The sequence below is a fragment of the Aedes albopictus genome, chromosome 2 (assembly GCF_035046485.1).
Source record: "Aedes albopictus strain Foshan chromosome 2, AalbF5, whole genome shotgun sequence".
NCBI classification, from domain to species: Eukaryota; Metazoa; Arthropoda; class Insecta; order Diptera; family Culicidae; genus Aedes; species Aedes albopictus.
In genome coordinates this window covers 74,819,852-74,831,828 of record NC_085137.1, presented here as the reverse complement: position 1 = coordinate 74,831,828, position 11,977 = coordinate 74,819,852, and the positions used below count along the sequence as shown (strand labels likewise).

The 11,977-nt window shown below is 45.5% G+C and overlaps 3 protein-coding genes across 4 annotated transcripts; 1 reads left to right on the top strand and 2 right to left on the bottom strand.

Moving 5' to 3' along the window:
* Positions 1-1,281: 1,281 nt before the first annotated feature.
* On the top strand, positions 1,282-1,965 carry LOC109427572 (SNAPIN protein homolog). 2 transcript variants are annotated; one of them, XM_062854888.1, is made up of 2 exons: positions 1,282-1,700; positions 1,761-1,965. In XM_062854888.1, exons 1-2 carry the CDS (start codon positions 1,365-1,367, stop codon positions 1,794-1,796), a joined length of 372 nt encoding a protein of 123 aa, XP_062710872.1. In that variant the 5' UTR covers positions 1,282-1,364; the 3' UTR covers positions 1,797-1,965. The 2 variants fall into 2 exon arrangements, with proteins under 2 accessions (XP_062710872.1, XP_019558690.2); XM_019703145.3 differs by having other exon boundaries at positions 1,283-1,700; positions 1,784-1,965.
* LOC109432680 (ribonuclease H2 subunit B) lies at positions 1,866-2,992 on the bottom strand. The gene is made up of 2 exons (XM_019709057.3): positions 2,838-2,992; positions 1,866-2,779 (listed from the first exon to the last, which is right to left on the bottom strand). Exons 1-2 carry the CDS (start codon positions 2,869-2,871, stop codon positions 1,980-1,982), a joined length of 834 nt encoding a protein of 277 aa, XP_019564602.2. The 5' UTR covers positions 2,872-2,992; the 3' UTR covers positions 1,866-1,979.
* Positions 2,993-4,826: 1,834 nt separating this feature from the next.
* On the bottom strand, positions 4,827-10,280 carry LOC134286082 (uncharacterized). The gene is made up of 3 exons (XM_062847649.1): positions 9,940-10,280; positions 9,804-9,876; positions 4,827-9,751 (listed from the first exon to the last, which is right to left on the bottom strand). The coding sequence occupies exon 3, from the start codon at positions 9,651-9,653 to the stop codon at positions 4,827-4,829; it is 4,827 nt and encodes a 1,608-aa protein (XP_062703633.1). The 5' UTR covers positions 9,654-9,751; positions 9,804-9,876; positions 9,940-10,280.
* Between the last annotated feature and the right edge of the window lie 1,697 nt (positions 10,281-11,977).

The following is an 11,977-nucleotide window of genomic DNA, read 5'->3' as shown; positions in this document are numbered from 1 at the left end:
TCATACGCCGCGTTCCATAGTACCGGGCCCAAGATGGACCCCTGCGGTGATTTTGTAGCTCCTCTCGCCTTCCTCGGTGTCATAGATTAGCACTCTATTCTGGAAGTAGCTGTCCAATATCCGGCATAGGCTAACCGGGACTCCTAGGTGGTGTATTGCGCACTCAATGGCGGTCCAGCTGACGCTGTTGAACGCATTCTTAACGTCCAGCGTGACGACCGCGCAATAGCGGATTCCTGTTCGCTTCTTTTGGAGCGCTATCTCGGCCGTTTTGGTTACAGCCCTAACAGCGTCCACCGTCGATCGACCCTTCCGGAAGCCGAACTGGTTATCCGAGAGACCAGAGTCATCGGGTTTCTCGGTATAGACCATCAGCCTCGACAGAATGATCCGTTCCAACAGTTTTCCGGCGGTGTCCAGCAGGCAGATAGGTCTGTATGCCGACGGATCGCCAGGTGGCTTCCCGGGTTTGGGCAGTAGAACCAATCTTTGCCTTTTCCACCTCTCCGGAAATTCGCCTCTGTCTAGGCACATCTGCATAGCCATTCTGAACATGTCAGGCTTAGCCTCGATGGCCGTCTTGATGGCTAATGTCGGGATACCGTCCGGAGGGTGGTGGGGTGGTGTTTCGACTAATCGGTTTGTTTATGCACTGTTTCCTTTGTTGTTGGATGTGTGAACATTGTGCTGTCAAATATTGAACATTTGCACGATCGTCGCGAAATCCTTGCAAAGCTCAATAATGTGAGAGCCTTCAGAAGACCAAGCATCGACTCTGATCGCTATATCTCGTCGTTGGATTCGTGCACGGATATCAACCGTGGCAAACTCAAGAATTCAGCGGCGTTTGCGTTTCAATAAACATCCAGCGCTTCCTTGCAGAATGTGTGGCAGATGAACAACGCCAGAAGTTGAATGAGCAGATAAGAGGAATCAATCAACGTAGACAACCTTAACCATCTGTGATAAATCTACCCACGGAGCAGTCATTTAGTAAAACAGTGAGTGATAGGTACAGCTCAAATACGACCCAGGAACGGCTGGTTCGATAAAGGAGTACCAGAAGGTGGAACGAGGCTGAAGCCGGTGTCTGTATGACACCTGGAATCCCGAAATAATAGAAAGCGGTATTTTTGGTAATTTATGAAATTCAAAATTGGTTAATAACGGCGGCTGCTGTTTGACAACCCCTGTTGTGCAACATTTGCAACATTCAACCCTCATGCAACAACATTTTTGTCACAAACGACATGACGCATGCGTCATACTACTTTAGTTGCACATGTTTTGTTGTGTTATCGCAGCATCAGTTTTGGTGAAACAAAAATCAACCCAGCTCCGCATCTGGTTCGAAATTCCTCACTATGAACGACGACCGGTCGGACAGTTCCGTGACTTCGATTGAAGACGACGACGAGGAACGCACGGACAACACGGAAAACCTGTGCGAGAACCCCACGAGAGACATCCTGACGGAGGGCTTCTTCCGCCTGTTCAAGCCTGTGATTGACGATCTGGAGAACAACATCCGGGGCGCCCGGTTGAGCCAGGTGGAACTGCGCCAACAGCTGGACGAGCTGTCGGTGGAAATGAAGAATCTCAACTTTGAAAACGACCCGCAGCTGCACGAACATTTCAAACGGATGGTGCACATCAAGCAGAAGGTGGTAGTGATAATGAACATTCTTCAAGGGGCTCAGGTAAAATTCAGTGAATCCGGAAGCACTGGGAGTACAAATCCACATATGTGTAAATTCAAGGACTTCTTTCTTTCATTTCGCAGGAGCGCCTGGTAGCCATATGCCAACAGCAGGAGCAGGCTGCAGCTCCGCCTTTGGCTCAGGACAACTAGAGAAACCCTAAAATTCAATATTGAACATTTCCGGTAGCTTAATCTATTCTTAATTTATTCTCTAGGTTAATTAGCGAATAAACGATTGAACCACAATTACGCAAACATAAAAATCAACAGTCCCCAATTATTTCTTGAAGAAACTGGCAATACTTTTCGTCCCCGAAGCCGCCTTAGCCAAAGCCTTCGATTTGGCACTTACCTTCTTCTCCACGGGCTTAATCGGTGTCGTCTCGTGGATTTCCTCCTTCTTGATCTTTTTAATTTGGCTTACTTCTAACTCGGCGGTAGATTTCCGTTTGTTCTGAACCTTTTCCTCTGGAATCCCCACGGCAGTGCTCAGCTTCTTGCTGTGTTCCAGGCTCAGATAATCCGACACAATACCATGAGCATACTGTAGCATCTCACCAACCTCCCGCTCGTTTTCCTTTTCCTCTTTGATGAAATTATGAGACCGGGAAAATTTCCGCTCCTTTCCCAGTGCTTGCTCAAGCCGGATGCACTTCCGCCGAAGCCAATCCATTAGTTTGTCTTCGTTGTACTTGTAGGCGCAAATATCGCCGGCTCGTTTCTCGTCCGAAATCAAGGCCAGCTGTCCGGATCGGGAGCAGGGTTTTACCAGCCGGCTCGTGTGGGGAAACTCATCGTCGACGAGAATATGATCGAGCGGAACCGCTTTGCCGTCGCAGTTCTTCTCCAGATAGGGGATCGCCAGAAACAGCGGATCAATCCGCGTCGGGAGGAATATTTTTCCATTCGAACACACGGACTCGTTGATGAACCAAGACCGGTTCGATTCGGAGAAACAGTTGAGTTCGTACAGATCCTGATCATCGTTGCGGAGCAGGTACTTTGTGGGCTTGCCGGTGGCCGGGTTGCGCAGCGTGATAATCTGCAGCTGGTCGTCGGACTCGCTTTCGGCGAGATCTAATGGGGATTTAAGATTTCAATTGGTGGTTCTATACTCATCCACAAATGTACTTACCTTTGAGTATGAAGAAGTGTTTATTGCAGGTCATCTTGTTGAGAAATTTAACTATTTTAAATTAAATTAACAGAAAGCTTGTAATTTTGGACAACGCAAGCAACACTTTGAACGAAATTTTAGTGATTCCCGCGAAAAGGCCTTTTTAAGATCAACACACAAACCATCATCGAACAATGACTGGCGGTGATCATTTTGGACACGCTCAAATCACTCCACTCTGCAGTAAATAAGATGGAGCGCGAAATTGCCAAACTACCCAAATGAGCCATTTTACGAAGTGACAACAATGTTGATGATGATATTGATTTTCACGGGTTATTGGACGCTACCTCCTGTCAAAATTCATTAATAAAATCGGCTCGTAAAATGGACTATTATTTTGGCTCATCCCCTGGCCTAGATTGAGTTTAAGGAGAAACTTCTGAGCATACAAATATGGCCGACTTGGCCGACTGCCACTGTTCGGACCGGTGGCAGAAACACTAGATTTTTTCCAGCAGCTTTTGTAGAAGCTAAAACTAATATTCATTTTATTAGAATTATGTTGCAAATGACTTACAATGTACTTACAAGAAGTAGTTTAGTTCTATCGCCTCATGCAGCGGATGATGGAATAGGTGCGTAGTCTCGTTTACCTCGTAGCCTAAGTTTCATTTGTCAAGTTTTAATTTCATGTTATGTATGTTTCAATGTTAACTATACTCACAATAGCTTTAAGATTCGTTTTAGATTCAACCACTATGCCGGGTAAGTATGAATTATATAATTTTAAGTAGATTTAAGCCTATATTTCCCAGCGACACTAGATAATGATATAAGATTTTTTATTAACAACTTTATCCTTTCTGCATGTCACTATCATTAATTTACTTACGAGAATCAAATCAATTCCAATTCAACACTGGTAAACAATCTATAAGCTTTAATTTTATGCTATTATTAAGAGAAATATGTAATAAAGATTTTGGAAAAACTCGTATTTGCGACAATCTCTATCAATTTTCGCTATCTCATCCTCCTGACAGATGTACCTCATCGAAACGTCAAAGTGAATTGTCAACCAGTTTCGCTTGTTAATTACCGGTTCGTGGTCCCTCGCCAGTGGTGCCAGCACATTCCCCCGGCCGTAACTCCGGTGCGGAACCCCCGGCCGTTCCGGATTTACCGTCTCTAATCTCCAATACTGCCAAGTTCGTGATTGCCCGCTTGAACACGCCGCCAGATGTCCTCACACTCGCTTGCCGAATTCGTCCATCAGATCCCGGAAACACCTCTTCGACGATTCCTCTAGTCCATGACTTCTGAAAGCGTCCATCTACTACGAACACTAGATCTCCTGCGCGAATCGAACCCTTGTCCTCGAACCATTTTGTACGATGGTTAATGGACGGCAAGTACTCCTTTGACCAGCGAATCCACAGTTGATCGGCGAGATATTGTGATCTTTTGTAGACATCTCGAAGTGTTTCAGCAAAATCGACGACTTGATCAACCTCCATATCTTCGGCTCTTACTGTGCCTCGCAAAAAATGATTCGGTGAGATTGCTTCTATTTCTGCGGATTCTTGAGGGATATAAGTTAACGGGCGAGAGTTAATCATGTCCTCAGCTTCTGCCAAGGTCGTACTGAAAATCTCGTCTGTCAATTTTCTGCCATCATCAAAAACTTTTAGCGCTTCTTTGACCGATCGGACCATTCTTTCCCAGGCCCCTCCCATGTGTGGGGTTCCGGGAGGAATGAAGGTCCATTTAGTCCTAGAACTGATTACCCGACCAGCACATTCGTCATTGATGGATTTTGCCAACTCCTTGCTAGCACCCTTAAAATTCGTGGCGTTGTCGGATACAAACTCTTCTGGAACGCCTCTTCTACAACAAAAACGCCGAATTGCCATTAGGCATGCCTGTGTCGTTAAGCTGTAGACTACCTCAACGTGAACTGCTCTAATTGCCAGACAAGTGAATAAAGCAACATATCTTTTCTCCTTACTTCGCCCAACTGGAGCATCGGTAGACCCGACACCAAATGCAGTTGTTCATCACTTTCAGAATAACGGAACGCAGTTTTGGAACGTAGAAACGTTGTCTCATCTCGTTAAACACTGTTTCGCGGTTTGCGTGCCCGAATCGCTCATGATAATGTTGAACCAATCTGCTTGTGATGACGTCATCTTTAGGAAGGATGATTGGAAATTTTGTATCAAACGGCAGGAATTCCGCCTTTTCCAGTCTGCCTCCTACACGTATGACTCCATTGTCGTCCATAACGGGAGTCAATTTGTACAGAAGACTGCCTCTTTCAATTTTCGCCGATGTTAGATTCGCTCTCTGTGCTCGCTTCATCGTACAGACTTCGTCCGGGAAACCAGCAAGTTGAGCCTGCTTCCACAACACTGTTTCTGCTTTCTGGAACTCTTCTTGTTGTAACGGCCAGCAGATGTGAGACCATTGTGATTTTAACAACTTCGTATGATTCCCAACTGCTTTCGTAGTCCAGATCGGTTCGCCCTTTTGCTTGCGACGACAATTTGCAGCGAACCTTAGCACGTACGAAGTCACTCTGACGATGTGAGTCCACCGTGACATCATTTGAACGTGAATCAGTGGTTCCACATGGCTAGCTGTGTCGTGGAACAGCAAATGAGCTCGCATTTCTTCGCCGATATTGGCCGGTGGAAGTTTTTGAATTGGCCAGTTCTCTTCAGGCTGATACAAAAACTGTGGACCTGTGAACCATGGACCGTTTGATTCGAGTGGAGGTCCCTGGCCCCATTTGGTCAGAACGTCTGCGATGTTGTGTTTACTTGGTACCCAACGCCAATCCGCTAAGTTGGTCAATTCATGAATCTCTCCGATTCTAAAGGCAACGAATTGCTTATACTTGTATTGATCTGAACGAATCCAGCTTAACACAGTTTGTGAATCCGTCCACAGAAATCGTCGATGAACAGGCAGTGTATGACTTGATTCGACAGTGCGCAATAGTCGAGCTCCCAGTACAGCAGCCAAAAGCTCCAGCCGGGGAATTGATTGCCTTTTTAGTGGTGCTACCTTCGACCGTGACATGACTAACGCACACTTGTAGGTTCCGTTTACCGTTGCTCTGAAGTACGCCACTGTTCCATACGCATGTTCACTAGCGTCAGTGAACACGTGTAATTCGAGGGAATCGATTTCGTCCGATCGTAGACTACCGAAATACGCCCGTGGAATTCTCACTGATTCCACGCACGGTAATAGAGCAGTCCATCGCTTCCAATCTGCCCAAGTATCGTCGTTCACTGTTTCGTCCCAATCATAACCCAGTCGCCATAGGTTTTGCACAATAAGCTTACCGTGCACCGTGAAATGAGAAAACATACCTTGGGAGTCAAAAAATCCCATCACGCAGCTGAGGATGACACGCTTTGTAGGTCTTTCGTCGCCTTCGAGAAACGCCTCAAGATCCGGTCGATGATTTGCAGAAAACAAGAAAGTGTCCTCAGTCGGATTCCATACGATTCCCAGGATGCGTTCGGTTTCGATGTTTTTGTCCTGCGTCAAACGAACGTTGGTCACGACTTTCTGTACTCCGAGGTTGTGAAGCACTTCCTCAGAGTTGGACACCCAATTTCTGATTTGGAATCCTCCTTTTGCATGTACGTATGCTACGTCCTTCGCTCGTTGAACAGCTTCTTCTACGTAGTCCACGCTGTCGAAATAATCATCAACATAGTGGCTTTTGATGATTGCTTCTGCTGCACTTGGAAAATCGTTGGAGAATTCAAGAGCATTCAGGTTCTTTATGAACTGAGCCGAACACGGAGAACTTGCGGCGCCAAATGTGGCAACATCCATTATGTAGATGGCCGGTTCATCTGTACGGTTTGCTCTGAACAGAAATAACTGTGCCGATTTATCCACCTCGCGTATCCTCAGTTGGTGGTACATCTCTCTGATGTCTCCACCAAAGGCAACCGGTCGCTCTCGAAAGCGGCATACGATTTCCGGTAATGCAGTCAGCAAGTCGGGTCCTTTTAGCAGCTGCGAGTTTAGAGAAACGCCATCGACGCGTGCCGCCGCATCCCACACCAGGCGAACTTTGCCGGGCTTTTTTGGGTTTAGAACCACGTTCAAGGGCAGATACCACATCCTGCGACGATCCATTTTGGTCAGTTCTTCAGCCGTTGCTCTATGCGCGTACCCCTTGTTCTGGTATTCGATCACTTGTTGTCTTACAATCTCGTACAATTCAGGTGTTTTTTCTAAACGTCGTTCCAGATGTTCCAAACGCCGAAGGGCCATCGGGAAGCTATTCGGGAACACTATATCGTCAGCTCTCCATAGAAGTCCCGTCTCAAAACGGTCTCCTATGCGTTTCGTCGTCCGTTCCAGGATGTCACGGGCTCTTCGATCTTCCTTCGATTCTTGAAGTACAGCTGTCGCCGATTCTTCGAGGGCATAATGCACTTTTATGAGATCATGAATTGCTCGGTTGCTCACTGCGTGATGACCCACAAAGGCTTCGCTTATAGTTTCTCCCATTTGTGGACCATACACGGTCCAGCCTAGTTTTGATTTCACCGCGATTGGTTCTCCCGGTCCACCTAGTTTGGTTTCGATAGGTGCAATGACGTGGATATTGTTTAGCCCGATCAATAGTCCTGGGCGCTCACTTTGATAGGAAAGGAAAGGCACGTCACGCAGAAAAGCATATCGCTTCGCCATTTCCGGGGATTCAAGCGATTGTGCAGGAAGAAGCAACTCACGAACCGTCTGCACCGTCTTCAGCAGATTCTTCTCGTTGCTTCCAGGGGATGAAATCCATAAATTTGTGCAGATCGAGTCGCTTTCAGTTCTGGAAATATCTGAAGTCCAGTTGATTGTTAACGGGAGATTCACGCCGCTTGCGCCAATTTTATCCGCCAAATGCTGCTCAATCAGTGTTACCGACGCACCTTCATCGAGGAATGCCAGAGTGCTCACAGACTTTTGTCCGCAGTGCAGCATAACGGGTAGCATACGGAAAAGAATTGAACCGTTCACTCGTACATGTGCATTAATCGCTAACGTCGTTTGCGGGGGATGCAGAAGCGGATTGTGGCGTTGTTGGCAGTCGCCAACATTACAACGTAGCTTGAATTTACACTCAGCATTCCCGTGGTCGTTGAGGCACACCTTGCAAAGCTTTTTTTGCTGCGCTAGCTTGATGCGATCGGCCGCAGGCAGTTTTTTAAAGTCTTCGCAATATCTCAGACGATGATCATTGCGTTGGCACACTATACACGGCTTTTGTGACCGTCTTGCATCGTCGCTTTTATTGGAAGGTTCCAACGAACTGTGGTTGAACACGGCTCCCTTCGATATCCCTTTGGTGGCCTTCGTCGACACAGAAACCCTTGGATCTGGTTTGATCTCTAACGAAACGTTGGCTTCGCACGCCTCAGCTACGATTTTCGATAGGAATTTCGAAAGCGTACACAGTGTCACAGACTTCTTCTTCTTCTTATATCGAACCCATTCGCGTTTGTCACCAGACGGTAGCTTGTCTACCAAATCTTGTAGAAGAAGAGGGTTCACTAGATGTTCCTTTAGTCCGGCCATCTTGAGGTGATCGCAGAGCTGCTCTACGGTGTTGCCAAACGGAACGTAGCTTGCGAGCTTATCCGCCTTCGGTGAGTCCAACTTCCGAATTCGCTCCAGGTGGCATTGGAGCAGCTGCTCCGGCCTTCCATACAACTGACGCAACTTCTTTATGACGCGAGGAACGGATTTTGGCAACAGAAGTTGGCAACGAACGCTTTCTAGTGCCGGCCCTTTTAAGCTCTCTTGCAAGCGGACAAGATTTTCGACTTCGCTAAAACCACATGCTTCCGTCGATGCTTCAAATGCCCCGATGAATAACGGCCATTCTTCGGGCTTTCCGGTGAAAATAGGTAACCTTTTCGTAATTCCGTTTCTGGCCGCCAGCTGAGCCTTGGACGGCCCCGTCCTTGGTTTCTCCGCTTCGGAATCCGATTCATCCTCTGCAGACTCCTCCTCTGAAGACTCGCTGTCAGACGTCTCATCGCTATCGTCGCTGTCGGTTTCATGACCTTGTTTACTTGGGGCGAGTGGCTTAAACTTTGACAAGTTCGATCGAACAGAGACATTTGTAGCATCCGCGTTGACGAAAGTCGCTCGAGAACTCTCTCCCAGAAAGGCTGGATTCCGATCAACTGCCTTCGGAGTTTCATCAGCTTCGGACGTTGTGTTCAACTGTTTTATCTCCTGCTGGACTTGATCCATTTGAGATCGATACTGTAGTCTCATCAGTTTCATCCGGTCTAAATGCTCCTTTTCCTGTGCGAGTGATTGTTCAAGCAACTCCCTCTCCAATTCCATCTCTCTGTCCCTCATCTGTTTCTCCATTGCCATACGTTTTTTCTTGAACTCTAGATCCATCTCGATGCGCTTCTCTCTCATGATCCGTTCCATTTGCAGCTCTTCATCTTTCGACTTCTGCTCATTCTGCAACGTTTGCATGATTCGGGAAAGATGCGGTCCAACTTGGCGGTCCGATTTAACACTCGTCTTATCGGAGTCCGACGTATGTCCAGAAGCCTTTTTGGATGTCTTGCTGCTCCTTTTTGTGGTTCCTTTTTTCTGGCGTTGACACTCATCCGCGGAGCAAAACCACTTCGGTTCAGCCAAGTCAGCTTCCGTGGCATTGACGCACCGACAATGGAACCAACCTTTGCAGGAATCACAGCCAACCATCTGCTCGTTGGTATCCGATGTTTGCCCACAGGAACTGCAAGCAGTCAGTGTGAGATCTACGTTTCCATCCGTCATCGCGTTGGGGTTAGGTCCAGTTACTTCTTTTTTAGAAATTGTTCGGACCGGTGGCAGAAACACTAGATTTTTTCCAGCAGCTTTTGTAGAAGCTAAAACTAATATTCATTTTATTAGAATTATGTTGCAAATGACTTACAATGTACTTACAAGAAGTAGTTTAGTTCTATCGCCTCATGCAGCGGATGATGGAATAGGTGCGTAGTCTCGTTTACCTCGTAGCCTAAGTTTCATTTGTCAAGTTTTAATTTCATGTTATGTATGTTTCAATGTTAACTATACTCACAATAGCTTTAAGATTCGTTTTAGATTCAACCACTATGCCGGGTAAGTATGAATTATATAATTTTAAGTAGATTTAAGCCTATATTTCCCAGCGACACTAGATAATGATATAAGATTTTTTATTAACAACTTTATCCTTTCTGCATGTCACTATCATTAATTTACTTACGAGAATCAAATCAATTCCAATTCAACACTGGTAAACAATCTATAAGCTTTAATTTTATGCTATTATTAAGAGAAATATGTAATAAAGATTTTGGAAAAACTCGTATTTGCGACAATCTCTATCAATTTTCGCTATCTCATCCTCCTGACAGATGTACCTCATCGAAACGTCAAAGTGAATTGTCAACCAGTTTCGCTTGTTAATTACCGGTTCGTGGTCCCTCGCCAGTGGTGCCAGCACAGCCACAATGGCCGACTTGGATCCCTAGCTACTCACGTTTTCAAGAGGAGCAACCTTAAAAATTCATAAACAAATGCGCTTGATTTGGAAAAGCTGCCTCTTTTTTGCAAGTGAGCAAAGCCAGGAAAATCAAGTGCGGCTTGGTTCGATGCTTTCGTTTGTAAGATTTGTGCCTTCAAAGTTTGTATTCAAAATTGCAATGGCATTTCTTGATGTTTCACCTTAAATAAAGCGCTGTTTGCAGTTCAGAAGGAATTTCTCGGCCTATCTTGATGCATGGAAAATTCCTTGCCTGAATCGCCCAAGAAACCGTTTTTCTTCCATCGCGGTACGCAGTTGCGAAGAAATGACAATTCAAATGGCCGTCACCGTAGAAAGTTTCTGCCAGGAATCGCTCAAGAAGTTTCTTGAGCGATTCCTTTTGAACTCGAAACTGCGCTTAAGGGCGAAAGCTTGGGGGAAAGTAACATGATCGATTTCTCTTCATCGATCCCCCAAGTTTCGTCAATTTAGTGAAACATTTCTACCAGATGAGTGTCTTGGCTGGGTAGTGTGAACTAGGCGATGGATTTTCATGAAAAAATATTGGTGTTACGTCTGGTTGTCTGTGGAAAGCTATATACACCGAGCTCAAATCTTCAATCTCAAATTTTCATTCATGAAATGAACGATCAGCTGATCCGAAACGTTTCGACAGCTAGCGGGTGTTGCCTAATCAAACACGACGGTTCAGAACGTTCGTGCCTGGAACAGTCCCAACAATCGTCCGTTTTTGCTTTTACACCTTGGATTTCGGCTCAATTTGGCATGCAGATTCCGAATATGGAATTATTATGTTTCCAGTTCAAAACCGAATTAGCGACATTTTTTCTTTGACTTCCGCTGCTTTTGCCTTGCGTTAAACATAATGTCGGAAATGGGGCGCTGTATAGAGCACCAGGTGTACAATACAGCGCCCCACTTCCGACATTGTGTTTAACGCAAGGCAAAAGCAGCGGAAGTCAAAGAAAAAATGTCGCTAATTCGGTTTTGAACTGGAAACATAATATCTCAACACCACTAAGGGAACGTTCAAAAATTACGTCCATCATTTGGGGGAGGGGGGGGGGTCTAGAAAAGTGTGACAGTACGTGTATTGGGTATAGGGAAACTGCGTGACAGAGGGGGGAGGGGGGGTCTAGAAATCCCGAAAAACGATGGACGTAATTTTTGAATCTTCCCTAAAGAAGCCAGTTGGGTTCTTTAGGGGTATCCGGAATATTTTATAATCGGATTCTCCACACAAAAAATAGTCGAAATCCAAAATTTCATAATTTTTGGAGTGCAGGAACTATTTTAAAAATGTATTTTTGATTTGTATGGGAAATTTTTTTGTTCGGGTCGAACTGTCATTTTATCGATTGAACTGTCCACTCAGCGAAAAAAACTAGCGAAATTCATCGAAATATTTACCTTATGAAAATTTGCTATAACTAATTCTTATGGATGACATAAGAAAACCTTATGAAAATTGATCGTGCTTGCAATGACAAATTTCATAAGATAGACTTATGAAAAGAACAAAAAAATCTCAAAATGATGCAGACTGGATTCGATCCATGAACGTCGGGATCGCCGAGCCCGTGTTTTA

Coding starts and splice junctions, on each gene's coding strand:
- LOC109432680 (XM_019709057.3), bottom strand. CDS start 2,871: ATGACCTGCAATAAACACTTCTTCATACTCAAAG. Junction 2,780..2,837: donor ACACTTCTTCATACTCAAAG/GTAAGTACATTT, acceptor AATCCCCATTAG/ATCTCGCCGAAAGCGAGTCC.
- LOC134286082 (XM_062847649.1), bottom strand. CDS start 9,653: ATGACGGATGGAAACGTAGATCTCACACTGACTGCTTGCAGTTCCTGT.
- LOC109427572 (XM_019703145.3), top strand. CDS start 1,365: ATGAACGACGACCGGTCGGACAGTTCCGTGACTTCGATTGAAGACGAC. Junction 1,701..1,783: donor ACATTCTTCAAGGGGCTCAG/GTAAAATTCAGT, acceptor TTCATTTCGCAG/GAGCGCCTGGTAGCCATATG.